The sequence below is a fragment of the Solanum dulcamara genome, chromosome 5 (assembly GCF_947179165.1).
Source record: "Solanum dulcamara chromosome 5, daSolDulc1.2, whole genome shotgun sequence".
Classification (NCBI taxonomy): domain Eukaryota; kingdom Viridiplantae; phylum Streptophyta; class Magnoliopsida; order Solanales; family Solanaceae; genus Solanum; species Solanum dulcamara.
In genome coordinates, this window is record NC_077241.1 from 49099326 (window position 1) to 49112610 (window position 13285).

Sequence of the window (13285 nt, forward strand, 5' to 3'; positions counted from 1 at the left end):
ACTTAGACAAATCCAATGAGAAGGATGGTGGTACTGTGCTAAAAAGCTTTGAACAGAACCATGATGCAAGGGGCAGGGCAGCACAGAGGAATAATGGCAATATGAACAATAAGCAAAGAGGAAGAAGTGAACCTCCTAAAGCTATTTTTAAACCAACAGGATCAATCTTTGGAGTTGACAAACCATGGCCAATGAATAATTATTTTACCAAGGATATAAGTTGGGCCAACGGATTTCTACAAAAAGATTTCAATAATGGGGAACCAGGAAAAGAGTTTAACATCGAACACAATACGAACAAAATTGATGACACACATTAGAAACCTATGAGCTATAAAAGAAAAAATGTACAGACTAGTGAGGTTCAGGTGGAAAAAGAAACTGCTGCAAAGGATGACATAAATCAAAACAACAACATGGAACTGGAAAGTGAATACATTCAACTCAAGAATCACAATGAACTGCAAGTTGTTCTGTTTGAAGATGGTTGGAAAGTTGCAAATAATAAAAAGTCCAACAAATCATCTGGAAAGAGGGAGAGCAACAAAAAGAATGTGATCTTAGAAGGTGGCAACAATCAAAAGAAAATCCTTTTTAATGCCAACATTACTCAAAATAGCTTTGATGAGCTCATGAATGAAGAAAGCATTCAACAATCCAACCCAAAATTTACAACTACTTCCACTAATAACAAAAAAAAAACGGGGAGATGAAGATGATGAGGATGAATGGGCTGATGTTACCTCTTCAGAAGAAGAGGATGGAGAAGAGGAAGATAATACATCAGAAGAATCTGTAGATGAAGAGCCTGACCAATCAATTCAAACTATTGCGGGAACATCCTCTCAAACAATGAATTCGAAAGGTGATCATGCAGATATTCAAATACAAGGCAATGTATCAACAACGGAACTTGGAAAAATCAAGATAGGAAATATAGTCAGAGGTTCCCCTATTACTAGGAATCAAAAGATGAATTTCCAAAAAACCAATCAACCCCCACCTTCTCAATGATCAAAGTCCTCAATTGGAATATTAGGGGGATGAAGTCTCGAGCTTCTATTGAGAGATTAAAATTCATGGCTGATACTCACAAAATTTCTCTAGTTGCTATTCAAGAGCCTTTCATTAAGGAAACAAAAATTGAGGATTACAAATACATTCTTGGAATGGAAGGATGTTATGCTAATATGAGCAATAAAATATTGTTGTTCTGGAAGCATAACTTGGATTGCAATATATATGTTAGTGAGGATCAGATGGTGACTTGTAAAATTTATCACAATTCTCAAAATAAGGAATTTCTTCTTTCTGTAGTGTATGCTAAATCTAAAGCAATCGGTAGAGAAGATTTGTGGGGTTATTTGAGGACCATCTCCTCTGTTATCAGTTTGCCATGGGCTGTTTGTGGTGATTTCAATAGCATTTTATCAGTTGAAGAAAAGCTGGGAGGAAAGGATCATAGACTAACTAAGAGCATTCCTTTCATCGAATGTTTGCAAGACTCTGATTTAAAAGATGTTGGTTTCACCGGTAACAGATTTACTTGGTCTAATGAAAGAAAGGAGCAGGCTGTAATAAGGAAAAGGCTAGATATGATGGTGGTAAATGGTGATTGGGATGATTGTTTCTCTACGAATGATGTTCAACACCTACCACGGGTAGGTTCGGATCACTGTCCACTTTTGATATCCTTTGGTAACAATCAGGAGACTCATATTAGCTATTTTAGATTTCTTAACTTTTGGACTGACATAGATGGCTTCCAAGATGTGGTTAAAACTAATTGGATGTCTTCTACTAAGGGAAATATTTTTTGGGAGGTTCAACAGAAGCTGAAATGCACTAGCAGAGCCCTTAGCTTATGGTCTCGTACCAAGATTGGAGACATCTTCCTAAAGGTGCAACAATTAGAAGAGAAGGTTAATCAATACGAAGAGATCTATATAAACTCTATGAACCAGATAGACAGGATGAACTTGAATAAGTCTAAGGCTGAGCTTATAATGTATCATAAGCATGTTGATGCATTTTGGAAACAAAAAGCAAATCTTAAATGGCACATGGAGGGGGATGAAAACACCAAGTTTTTCCATTCAGTAGTAAAAGGGAGGAGAAAATTCTTAAAAATCCATAGACTTAAAGTTGATGATCAGTGGATTGAAGGTGATGAAGATATAGTCATGGCTGCAGTGAACTTTTACTAGAATCTTTTCTCTCAAGGCAGTACTAATATTGATTCAAACATTATGAAGCATATTCCCAGATTCATAAGCGATTCAGATAATGAAATGTTATTGGCTTCTCCCTCTTTAGAAGAAGTCAAGAAGGCTGTTTTTGACATCAATCCTAATAGTGTAGCTGGCCCCGATGGTTTTAGTGGTTTATTTTTCCAGAAAGCTTGGGAAATTGTGGGTTCAGATGTGTTTGAGCTTGTCAAGGCTGTCCTCAGTGGCAAGCAGATTCCTAAATACTTTACTAACACTTGTTTAGTTCTTCTTCCTAAAGTTGATTTTCCTCAAACATTTTCTAAGTTTAGACCTATCAGTCTAAGCAATGTTACTCAGAAAATCATTTCTAAAGTTTTAGATAATATTATTCCTAGAATTATCTCTAACAATCAAAGTGGTTTTGTGCAGGGCAGGTCGATTCGAGAGAATGTTCTGCTAGGGCAGGAAGTCATCCATGAGATCAAACATCCCATTAAAGGAGGCAATGTTGTGTTCAAGATTGACATGGACAAAATATATGACAGGATGTCTTGGTGTTTCTTATGCGCTGTGATGAGGAAGATGGGATTTGAAGAAGCCTGGATTCATATTATATGGAATCGGTTGTCCAATATGTGGTACTTTGTCGTTACTAATGGGAAGAGACATGGCTTCTTCAAATCACTGAGAAGGTTCAAGCAAGGAGATCCTATCTCCCCTTCTTTGTTTATAATTGCTTCTGAAGTTCTTACTAGGATGCTTAATAACTTATATACTAACCCAAATTTTAGAAGTTTTTACATGTTACCAAATGGACCTAAGACCAGTCACCTTTCATATGCTGACGATTTAATTATCTTTTGTGCAGGTAAGACCAAAACTTTGAAGCTGATCATGGTATGCCTGGAGAAATATGAGTTGAATTCGGGTCAACAGATCAATAAAGCTGAGTTATTTTCTGATGAATGATAAAACTTCTGGAAAAAGAGCCGAGATTGTTGCTAAGATCCTGCAGGTCAAAAGAGAAATATTTCCTATAAGTTATCTTGGTTGTCCCTTAACTACAGGATATAAGAAGATGCAATATTTTACAGAGAGTGCTACCAAAATTCTTAAAAAACTTAGCTCCTGGAACTGTAATAGACTGTCCACGGGAGGAAAGATTATCTTGATCAAACATATTCATTGTGCCATGCCTATGTACCTTTTATCTATTTGCCAGCCTCCAAAAGAAATTTTTAAACAGATTGAGATAATTTTTGCCAACTTCCTATGGGGCAATAAGGATGGAAGAAATAGATATCATTGGGTCAAATGGCCTAGTTTATGTGTCCCTACTCTTGAAGGAGGCGTAGGTATTAGACCTTTACATGAGATTGCTGGTAGCTTTGCAGCAAAGATTTGGTGGAATTTTAGGACAAAACAATCTATATGGTCTGATTTTATGAAAGCCAAATATTCTAGAAGAATTCATCCAGTTGCTAGGAAATGGAGTTATATTCATTCCCATAACTGGAAAAGAACGATGAAAATCAAAGACAAGGTGGAACCTTTCATTTTATTGAAGATCAATGCTGGCAACTCTAATTTTTGGGGGGACAACTGGACAGGACTTGGTAAGTTGGCTCAATTTGTGGAGGCATCTACCTCCATAAAAGGTCAGGTATCTTATTTCATTGAGAATGGCAGGTGGAATTACAACAAACTTCTTTCTGTTCTTCCTCTTGGATTAGTTTCTCATGTTCTTAGAATTACAATTAACTCTCCTAATCTACTTGACCAACCTATTTGACGGCGAATGAAGATGGGAGATTTAGTTGTAAATCTGCTTGGAACAATATCAGAGAAGTTCATAATATTTCCTTATTTAACAAGATGATATGGCACAAACAAATCCCATTTAAAGTTGTCTTCTTTCTCTGGAGAGTTTTCGAAAGAAAAGTTGCTATAGACTTGAATGTGGAGAGATTTGGTTTAAATTTTCCCTCAATATGTTCCTGTTGTTCTACAAATCATAAACAAGAAAATGAAGACCATTTATTTTGGCACAACATGATTAGCAGGAAGATTTGGGAATATTTTAACCAATTTTTTGGAGTTAGATTGACTAGTATCAATCTGAGGCAACACATCATTTCATGTTGGATGGTTCAAGGAGAAAATCCAATTCATGACATGGTGGTTCAAGTCTTACCTAGTTTGATTATTTGGAATGTGTGGAAGACTAGATGCAAGAGTAGATTTGAGGATGTCAGGATGTCTTCTAACAGGATTATTATATTGATCAATCGTCATCTCAATATGGTCATCCACAAAAAGTTTAGCAAGATTCCACCTTTCTTGAATTGTGACTTCTGTATCAAATCATTTCAACTGATAAACAACATATTTCCATGACTCTTGTCAAATGGACCTTTCCCATAAATGGTTTTGTGAAGCTTAATACCGAGGTAGCGTTATCAGAGATAGTAAAGGAAATCTTATAGCTGCTTTTGGGGGTAATTTGGGCATCAACACTAACAATTTTGCTGAAACTTTTGCTTTGAAGATTGTAGTTGAATGGTGTTCTAACAATGGCATCAGAAAACTAGAAGTAGAGTGTGACTCTAAACTATTGGTCGAATGGATTTTAGGAACGTATCAACCTCCATGGAATCTGGTGGACAACATAGTCAAGATCAAAAGAATTCTTACTCAATTTGAAATCTGGAATATTCATCATTGTCTAAGAGAAGGCTACAAGGTGGCAGATTCTTTGGCTAATTGGGGACTGAATTGCAGAAATATTAGATGGATTTATACTTTTCAACAACTTCCTAAAGATACAAAGGGGGAGATTAAATTAGACAAGTCTCAGATGCCTATTAGAGTAAATATGTATAAGAATTCTTTCCCTTCAGATAGAAACATGTATAGAATGTATTTGTTTGATGTGCCTTGATTTTGAATGCTTTGTATAGGAGGGTGCTAACACACCTCTAACTCTCTCTATTTGTGAGCTTCCAGTTGAAATCCTGTCAGCCATTGTGAATGGAGTTTATTCTATTTTGGCTGGTTCAAGGAGTCAGATCTCTAATATGTATTTTGGCTTCTTGATAAATAAATGCATCCTCTCTATTGGAGATGGAAAAAAAATGTATGCATGCTTTCATTGTAACAGTTGAAGATGAGTTCTGGTAATGGATTAAGAACGCCAAGACATTTAAAAAAGTCTGGGACATGCTGCTATTGATTTTACGAAGAATAATGATGTGATTACAAAGACTTAAGAATGAGCTTTTGTTGATCTCGCTATGTGCAGGGTTGGGGAAGGGTCCGACCACAAGGGTTACCTTGCATTTTTGCCAGAGGCTGTTTCCAACGATTAAACCCGTGACTTCCTGATCACATGGCAGCAACTTTACGAGTTACTTCAAGCTCCCTTCTAAATCCTTATATCATAAAATATCAAAATTAAATCTAGAAAATGCAATCATTCAGATAAGAATGCGAGGATAATAATTTGAGATCAGAGTATAAAAGCATGGTCACACTCACACATAGAGGTTGACTACATAACCAACTTTATCTAAATTGAAAAATATGTTGGAGAATGAAGAAGACTTGATGAAGATAGATGCTCTTCAATTGAAAAAAACAGACAATCTCTAAGATAATGGAGAATCTATAATGTTCAAGGAATTTTAGAGAGTTGAAAGAATGAACACTAGAATGAAAGTTTTAGAGTGAGAAATTCTAGAAGGATTTTAGAAAGTATATCTATACTATATTAAAAGCATGAAGACCCTTGAAATATTGATTGAATTTTTTGTCCTTCATTAAAAAACCCTGTCATAAATAAAACTGTCATTTACAATTTTTTCAAATTATTATTTAATTATAAAATTAGAATTATGTATAAGACCAAGAATATATTATACATAAGGTGTAAGAAAAAAAATGAATAAAATAGGGTCTCCTACTTAGGTTAGAAACCACATACGTATACAAATCCTAACAATTGGTTCAATCAATAAATTAAAGTCTTCACTCTTTATTAGAAGACCTCAAAAGTCCAATTCACTCTAGGATATATATCTAATTATTCCATTTCATTACGATCTATAGCATATTTATCTTAATTAATAACTAAAATCACTCAATTATTTTTTCTCTCCCTCCCCCCCCCCCCCTCTCTTTCTCTCCCCCGTGCTTCCTCTCTTTCTTTTCTTTTCTGGGGGCTTCTTTTCTTTCTTATTTCTATCTAGTCTTTCAATTTCTTTTTCTCCCCTTTCTAAAAATAATAATTAATTATTCGAATTTAAAACTAATTTAAATAATACCAAAATATTTGAAATTCACATATAATACTTATAATATATTTGTATTAAAATTATTTTAATTATATATTCACTACATTCGTTGAAATATGCCTATATATTGATTTCAAAATGTATTATAATTATTGTTTATTTTTTCTCTTATTAATGGTGCTAAAATATATTATTATATTAAAAATATTTTAGTTATATATTCACCATGTGCATTGAAATATACTTATAATATATTGAATTCAAAATATATTATAATTATTTTTTATTTTTTCTCTTATTAAAGGAATATATTATTGTATTGAAAATATTTTAGTTATATATTCACCACATGAAACATGCATATAATATGTATAATATATTCAATTCAAAATGTATTACAACTATAATTCAATATTTACATTGTTATGACTTCAATTATTGTTATTTCAACAAATATAATACATTTCTAACAACATAAATTAATTTGAATAGTACTAGAATGTTTGAAATTCACACATAATACTTATAATATATTTGTATTAAAAATATTTTAATTATATATTCACCACGTGCATTGAAATATGCCTATAATATGTATAATATATGGAATTCAAAATGTATTACATTTATCGTTTATACATATTTCTTTTATTGTATTAGAAATTCATTATATATGTATTTATATAAAAAAAGATTATTTAATTTAAAAAATAGTAAAAACATTATTTTATAATATTCAATTCAAAATTAAGTTTTAAATTAAAATAATTAATTATTATTTTTAAAACAGGAAGAAAGAAAAAGAGAAAAAACTGAATAGAAAAAAAAGAAGGAAAAACGGACAAAAAGAAAAAGAAGAAGGTGAGAGAGAAAAGAGAAAGAAAAAGAGGAAGAGGAATAGGAAGAGGAAGAAAGAGAAAGAGAAAGAGAAAAGAAAAAATGAAGAAAAAGACTGAAGAAAGAGAAAGAGAAAAAAAATAGGAAAATAGAGAGAGAAAAAGATGAAAGAAAGAGAAGGAGAGAGAGAAATTGATTGACAAAAGAAAAAGAGAAATAAAAAAAAATATATATATTTATTACTTTTTGTTATTTCAAATAACAAAATTAATATTATTTTTGATAACTTGTATATCTTATGTCATAATTTATAATTAATATAATATAATATATTATTTATGTCAATGGGCCTATATTCTATTGTGTTTGAATCAGTCTTCATGCACTTTTAGCATGATAATAATTTTTATTTATGCAATAATAACTGGTTTGATTTTTGACTTGGCATCAATCCAGATTCTTTAATTTATGGTTAAATTTGATGATTTATTTCTATTTTACTGTATTTCTTTGTTATTTTGCGGATTTGTCATTAATTTTATTTTGTAAGTAGGTATATTTATAACTGAGCTTTACTTCGTTTTTACACTGATATTCAGATGGTAAAGCCAATAATTTCTTATCATGATTTTATTGAAGTGTGACAATACTTTTGTTTCTTTTGGTAGGTCCAAATTAAAACTATTCTGATTTCTTTCTCCTCCCATAAAGTAGTTTGGTTTAGATTTCTTTTACCAATTAACGTTATTTATATTAATTTTCTCAAATTATTGTTTAATTAGCTTTAAAAAATCGACAGGTTAAAAGTAATTTAGTTTTCCTTTTTAAGTTCAATGTCCTAAAATTCTTGGGCTATAATTCGTTGAAATTTTCATTATGTTAAGTTAATTTGATTTTCCTTTTAAGTGTAGAATCCTTTAAATATAGAATTCATTAGTTTTTATCCCAAATGTAATTTTTTATAAATTGAGTATTAAAAAAGGATGAGAAACTTATTCTGGGCAAATAACAATGTACGCATGTAGGCCAGTGATTTTGTTGTTATTCAATTATATCTCCAGTCGAATTATGGCAGGTATCAAATTATTAATGTTGACTAAGAAATTGTTTTGCTCAAAGAGTTTGAGTTTGAATAAATTGCTCTCTCTATCCATGTAATTGATCATATGAACTGTACATACATGTCGAATGATATATCACTTATTATTAACTCTTTTTTGCCATACGGGCAACAACTATGTGATGTCACTTATGTTGCTGTTTGACAATAATAATTATTTTTAGAATAGCTCAAGTAAATTTGTGTTAAAGTGATAGAAGATAGGTGGAAAAAAAATAGAAGATACGAGTTGGCTGGTATACTTTTTTTATATTATCAATTTTATAAACAATCTTAAAATATTAAACAAGCTGCATAATATAAATATAAACTACAAATGGGAAGCCATTAGATAATTTGATGCTTGAAAAAGGCCAAATATATTTCAATCATTCGGGTATTATTCTGATCATTGCATATGATGTTAATAAAATGTATCGCAAGCTTTGAACAAAATTATCACTATACAATTTATTATATATATAACTCTGTTTTTATTTATATGTCACTATTTTAGATTTCGAATGTATTAAAAAACTAAGTAAGTTTACTATTCTATCTTTATTTAATTTTTTTTGAAGTCAAGTTTTCAATCATTGAACATGACTTAATTTATTTTGATTAATTAGTTTGACCAATAGATATAAATTATTTACTTAGTTTTTTTTTTATGTTGGTCAAATATATATGTTCAAGGCTACTAACTCACAAGGGTAAAATAGAAAGAAATAATCTCATTTATGCATTGATTTTGTGAAATAACAACTATTAAAGACCATCTATTTTCAATAAGGACAATATATAAATAGGAACAAAAGAAATATTATTTAGCACAAAACACTACAAAGCACATACTAAACTAGTTTCTAGAAATAAGTGTAAGGTGTTGCTCTAGAATATTACCTTCCTAGATTATTTCATCACTACTTATAAATAAAAATATTCATTTGAAATGTATGTGTACTCAAGTAAAAAGTGAGTGATCAAGCAAACAAAAAGTGAATCACCAAATAAGAAATAAGAGAGTACAATAAGGAGAGTTGATAGAGTGTCACTGAAAAACAAAATTGAGTGTAAAAGAAGTGTTGACCAAAATTAGTCCTTACTTAGCAATAATAATGCTAATAAAATTTGAGTCGTGAGAAACCAATTGTGCCAAACAATTCTCGATACATGTATGAGTACAATTGAAGAAAAGTTCGAATGCGACAACTCAGTATCCAAGAGGCCGGCCACACCAAGTAGAACGTACAGTAATGTCAAGAGTTAAAATCCTAGTGATTTTCTGGCCATTTGTATATATCTTCTCTCTTATCTTATTAACTATATGTGAAACAAAATAGTATTTGTGCAAAAAAGCTCCTATTCTTAATAAAGCAGGAAAAAGAGAAAAAAAAGTAATTATTGTACGTATTACCTCGTGGGGTTCAATATTCCAGCCATTCAACTTGGCTTGGTGAATGAGGCATGTGATATCAGAGTGGGGTTGCTGTTGGGGTGGTGTTTGTGGACTGGCAGTGGCATGGATGATACTAGTACTACTACTGACTGATTCTTGTTGTTTTTCTTTGTTGTTGATGATTAAGTCTAGAAAACCATTATCTTGTGCCACCTGAAGACAATACCTCAAATAATTTTGTGTCCTTTCAAGTCTCATTTTGTACATGCTCTTCATCTCTTTCTGCTGCTCTAATTCCTTCTCCCTTTCTTCCACTTTTTCCTAGTAATTAAAAACAATGAACACTCATTAGTTAGCCTTAGTTGATTACAGAAATCAAGTTTCACCTTACATGGATATAGTTCACACTTGACACTAGCTACTGATATTATTCGCTTTTGTATCAAATTATAACTTACTTCCTTATATACCCAATATTTGTTTTGTATTTTATTGATGTAAGATTTTCCCAGAGTGTTACAAGAAGGCTAACTAAGAAAGTGATCATGCACGTACCATATCTAATACAATGGTCCAAAAGTACCATAATAGGCAGAGGGAAATAGTATATATAACTTAAATTCATTGGCATAGAATATATATATAATATATATACCTGCTGAAGTTGGTGATATTGTGGTGTTTGTACAAGTTTTATGTTGCGTGAGACTTTAGGCCCCAAAATTAAACAGTCAGATAGGCCTTTACACCATCCGCCGATGTTCGACTTGAGCGGAGCACCACTGCTTGTGGCCGATGGCGAACTGATCACCGGACTACATATGCCTCTCCTTTTATGTGCTTTGTCTGAAATAGTACCCTCCATCTTCGATACCTTATGCAAGTACGTAGTAATGTTGCCTTAAATTTAAAGCATAATATAATTAGTCTTTGTGTTTGTGGTGAAATGAAGAATTTAAGTGGAGGATGAAGACAGAATGGGCGGACCTTGTAATAAGCCATTTTATATATATATATATATATATATATATATATATATATATATATATATATTTATCTTCTTCGGACGGCCTTTGGGTATAAAAAATTTCATCAAATTAATACTCATTAGAAATTTGTGTTCTATAATGTTAAAAAAGTAGTCTTTACATATGTAAATTTTGTTTCAGAAAAGATTACGAAATTAAATTTAAAATTCACATTGAAGCTGGATGCATTAGTATTACGTACGCACTTCAGCTGTTATAAGTTTTGATACGATCAAACTAGTATTTTTAAAGGAATAACTTTAAATAGGCATATCCTAACAGAGTATTTTGTCACCAATGGCAAATGCTTTTTAAAATTGTTTGAACCCTACGTACTGTCAATTTCCAAGGTATTTCTCCTTGTACGTACGGCTTTCTCGAGGTTTATTCATATACCAACAGAATGTTAGATGAAATCTATATACACCTATTATTTTGGATTCTTCCTAGCTCGCAAAAATATATGTGACAATTAATTGAATTTTATTCATATTTATCAATTATCTTATCATTTGTGGAAGTGTACTGATTACCGATTATTATAAGAAAATGATCATTTCATAATGTTTTACATAGTAAGGTACTTCTTTCGACACAATCAAATGTGACATTTTTTATTTTTCGAGAATTAATTTTTCTAGATTCTGATACTAAATGAGATTAAATCAATTTAATATAATTAAAATTTAGATATTCAATAATTATATATATATAAAAATATTATAAATTATAAATTTTCTTATTTTAATATATGTATAATTTTAAAAATATTTATTTATCAAAATTTACAATTTAAATATCAAAAGCAAAAAGTATCACAAGACAAAGTACTGAAACTGAATGGGAAGGAAATTCTTCCTCCCTCTGATAATTTTCTACATATTGCTTGTTTCGCATTCTTTTGTTATTTCACCAACAAAACGGAAAGAGAAAGACAGAGCCAGTAATATTGGTCAATGAACTTAAAGGAACGTCATAACTACAATTAAAATCAAATTACACGTAACTTTATTTTATATACATTTCAACTTTTCTCTTTGCATATATATAGGAAGTTACATAATATTGAAAACATGTACGGTGTATTTATTGTATCTAATTATCCTTGAAGAAAATTATATATTATAACTATACTTCAATTCACTATAAAAAATGTGATATATAGTTACGAAATTATTAGCTACGACATAAAATTCGTCACTAATTGTTCATTTTTAGTGACAAAAATTACATTTTGTGCCTAAATACACGAGACACATATTTTTAGTGTCGTCACATAAAAAATCATAACAAAGTTTTACCCACTAAAGTTTTTCAAAAAAATAAATAAAATTGGCGTCATTTATTGTGCATTATTACTCACAAATTTGAAGTTATTGCCACTGATGATGTTCCCAATTAGTGACAAACTCTATTTTGTCCATAATTTGATTAAATTTTGGATACGAAAATCTTTTGTCGCAAAAACTATATTGATACATTAGTGACGAATCATTTTTGTCCAAAAATTAGATAAATTTTGAATACAAATTCCTTTTTGTCACAAAGCATATATTGATACATTAGTGACAAACCGTTTTTTGTCCTACAATTAGATAAATTTTGAATACAAATTCCTTTTTGTCACAAAACATATATTGATACATTAGTGACAAACCGTTTTTTGTCCTACAATTAGTTAGATTTTGAATGGGAAATATTTGTCAAAATAAATATATTAATACATTAACGATAAACTAGAGCTTGTAGTTAATCATTAATTGTAAACTTTAGCTGCAAATTTTTATATTCAATTGTGACCTTAATTTTTGTGACTAATAGTTCAAATAATTAGTGACAATTGTATTATTTGTCTCTCTTTAACAACAATTTAGTTACAATAAAATTTTGTCACCAAAAAAAATATTTGTTCAAGTGGCTACGATATAAATTTTGTGGTTGAATAGTGAAATTATTGGATATGAAAAACAATCATAGTTATAAATTATAACATCATTAATTTTAAACACATTTTAACTAACAAATTATTCTTTATAGAGAAAGATATCTACTACACACCACATAAGCATATTTTTTTCCCTCTAAAATTAGACCATACTGCGGACAAGCCACATAGACAGCATCACATAGTAAAAAAAAATGCTTAAACATCAATAAGATAGTTTGAATTTAAAAAAATTACAAACAAAGCTTCTAAAACTATCAAGTCTTAACAAATTTTCAAATGTACGACAATCCGTAGAACTCCCACAATAAGCATAGCCCAATCAATTTGCTGCATTTGTTAACAATCGCTACACTTAATATATGGACCTCATAATCAAATAAAAAAAATAACATAATAACACTAAAATTGTCCAACATATTTTAACAACCCAAGTATATCATCATAAAGCAATATCACTAGTCTACAAACTAAA

General features: G+C 30.6%; 1 protein-coding gene across 1 annotated transcript; it reads right to left on the minus strand.

The window, feature by feature from the left end:
- Positions 1-9651: 9651 nt before the first annotated feature.
- On the minus strand, positions 9652-10774 carry LOC129890576 (uncharacterized). The gene is made up of 3 exons (XM_055966104.1): positions 10493-10774; positions 9856-10158; positions 9652-9753 (listed from the first exon to the last, which is right to left on the minus strand). The coding sequence occupies exons 1-3, from the start codon at positions 10700-10702 to the stop codon at positions 9652-9654; spliced, it is 615 nt and encodes a 204-aa protein (XP_055822079.1). The 5' UTR covers positions 10703-10774.
- Positions 10775-13285: the final 2511 nt, after the last annotated feature.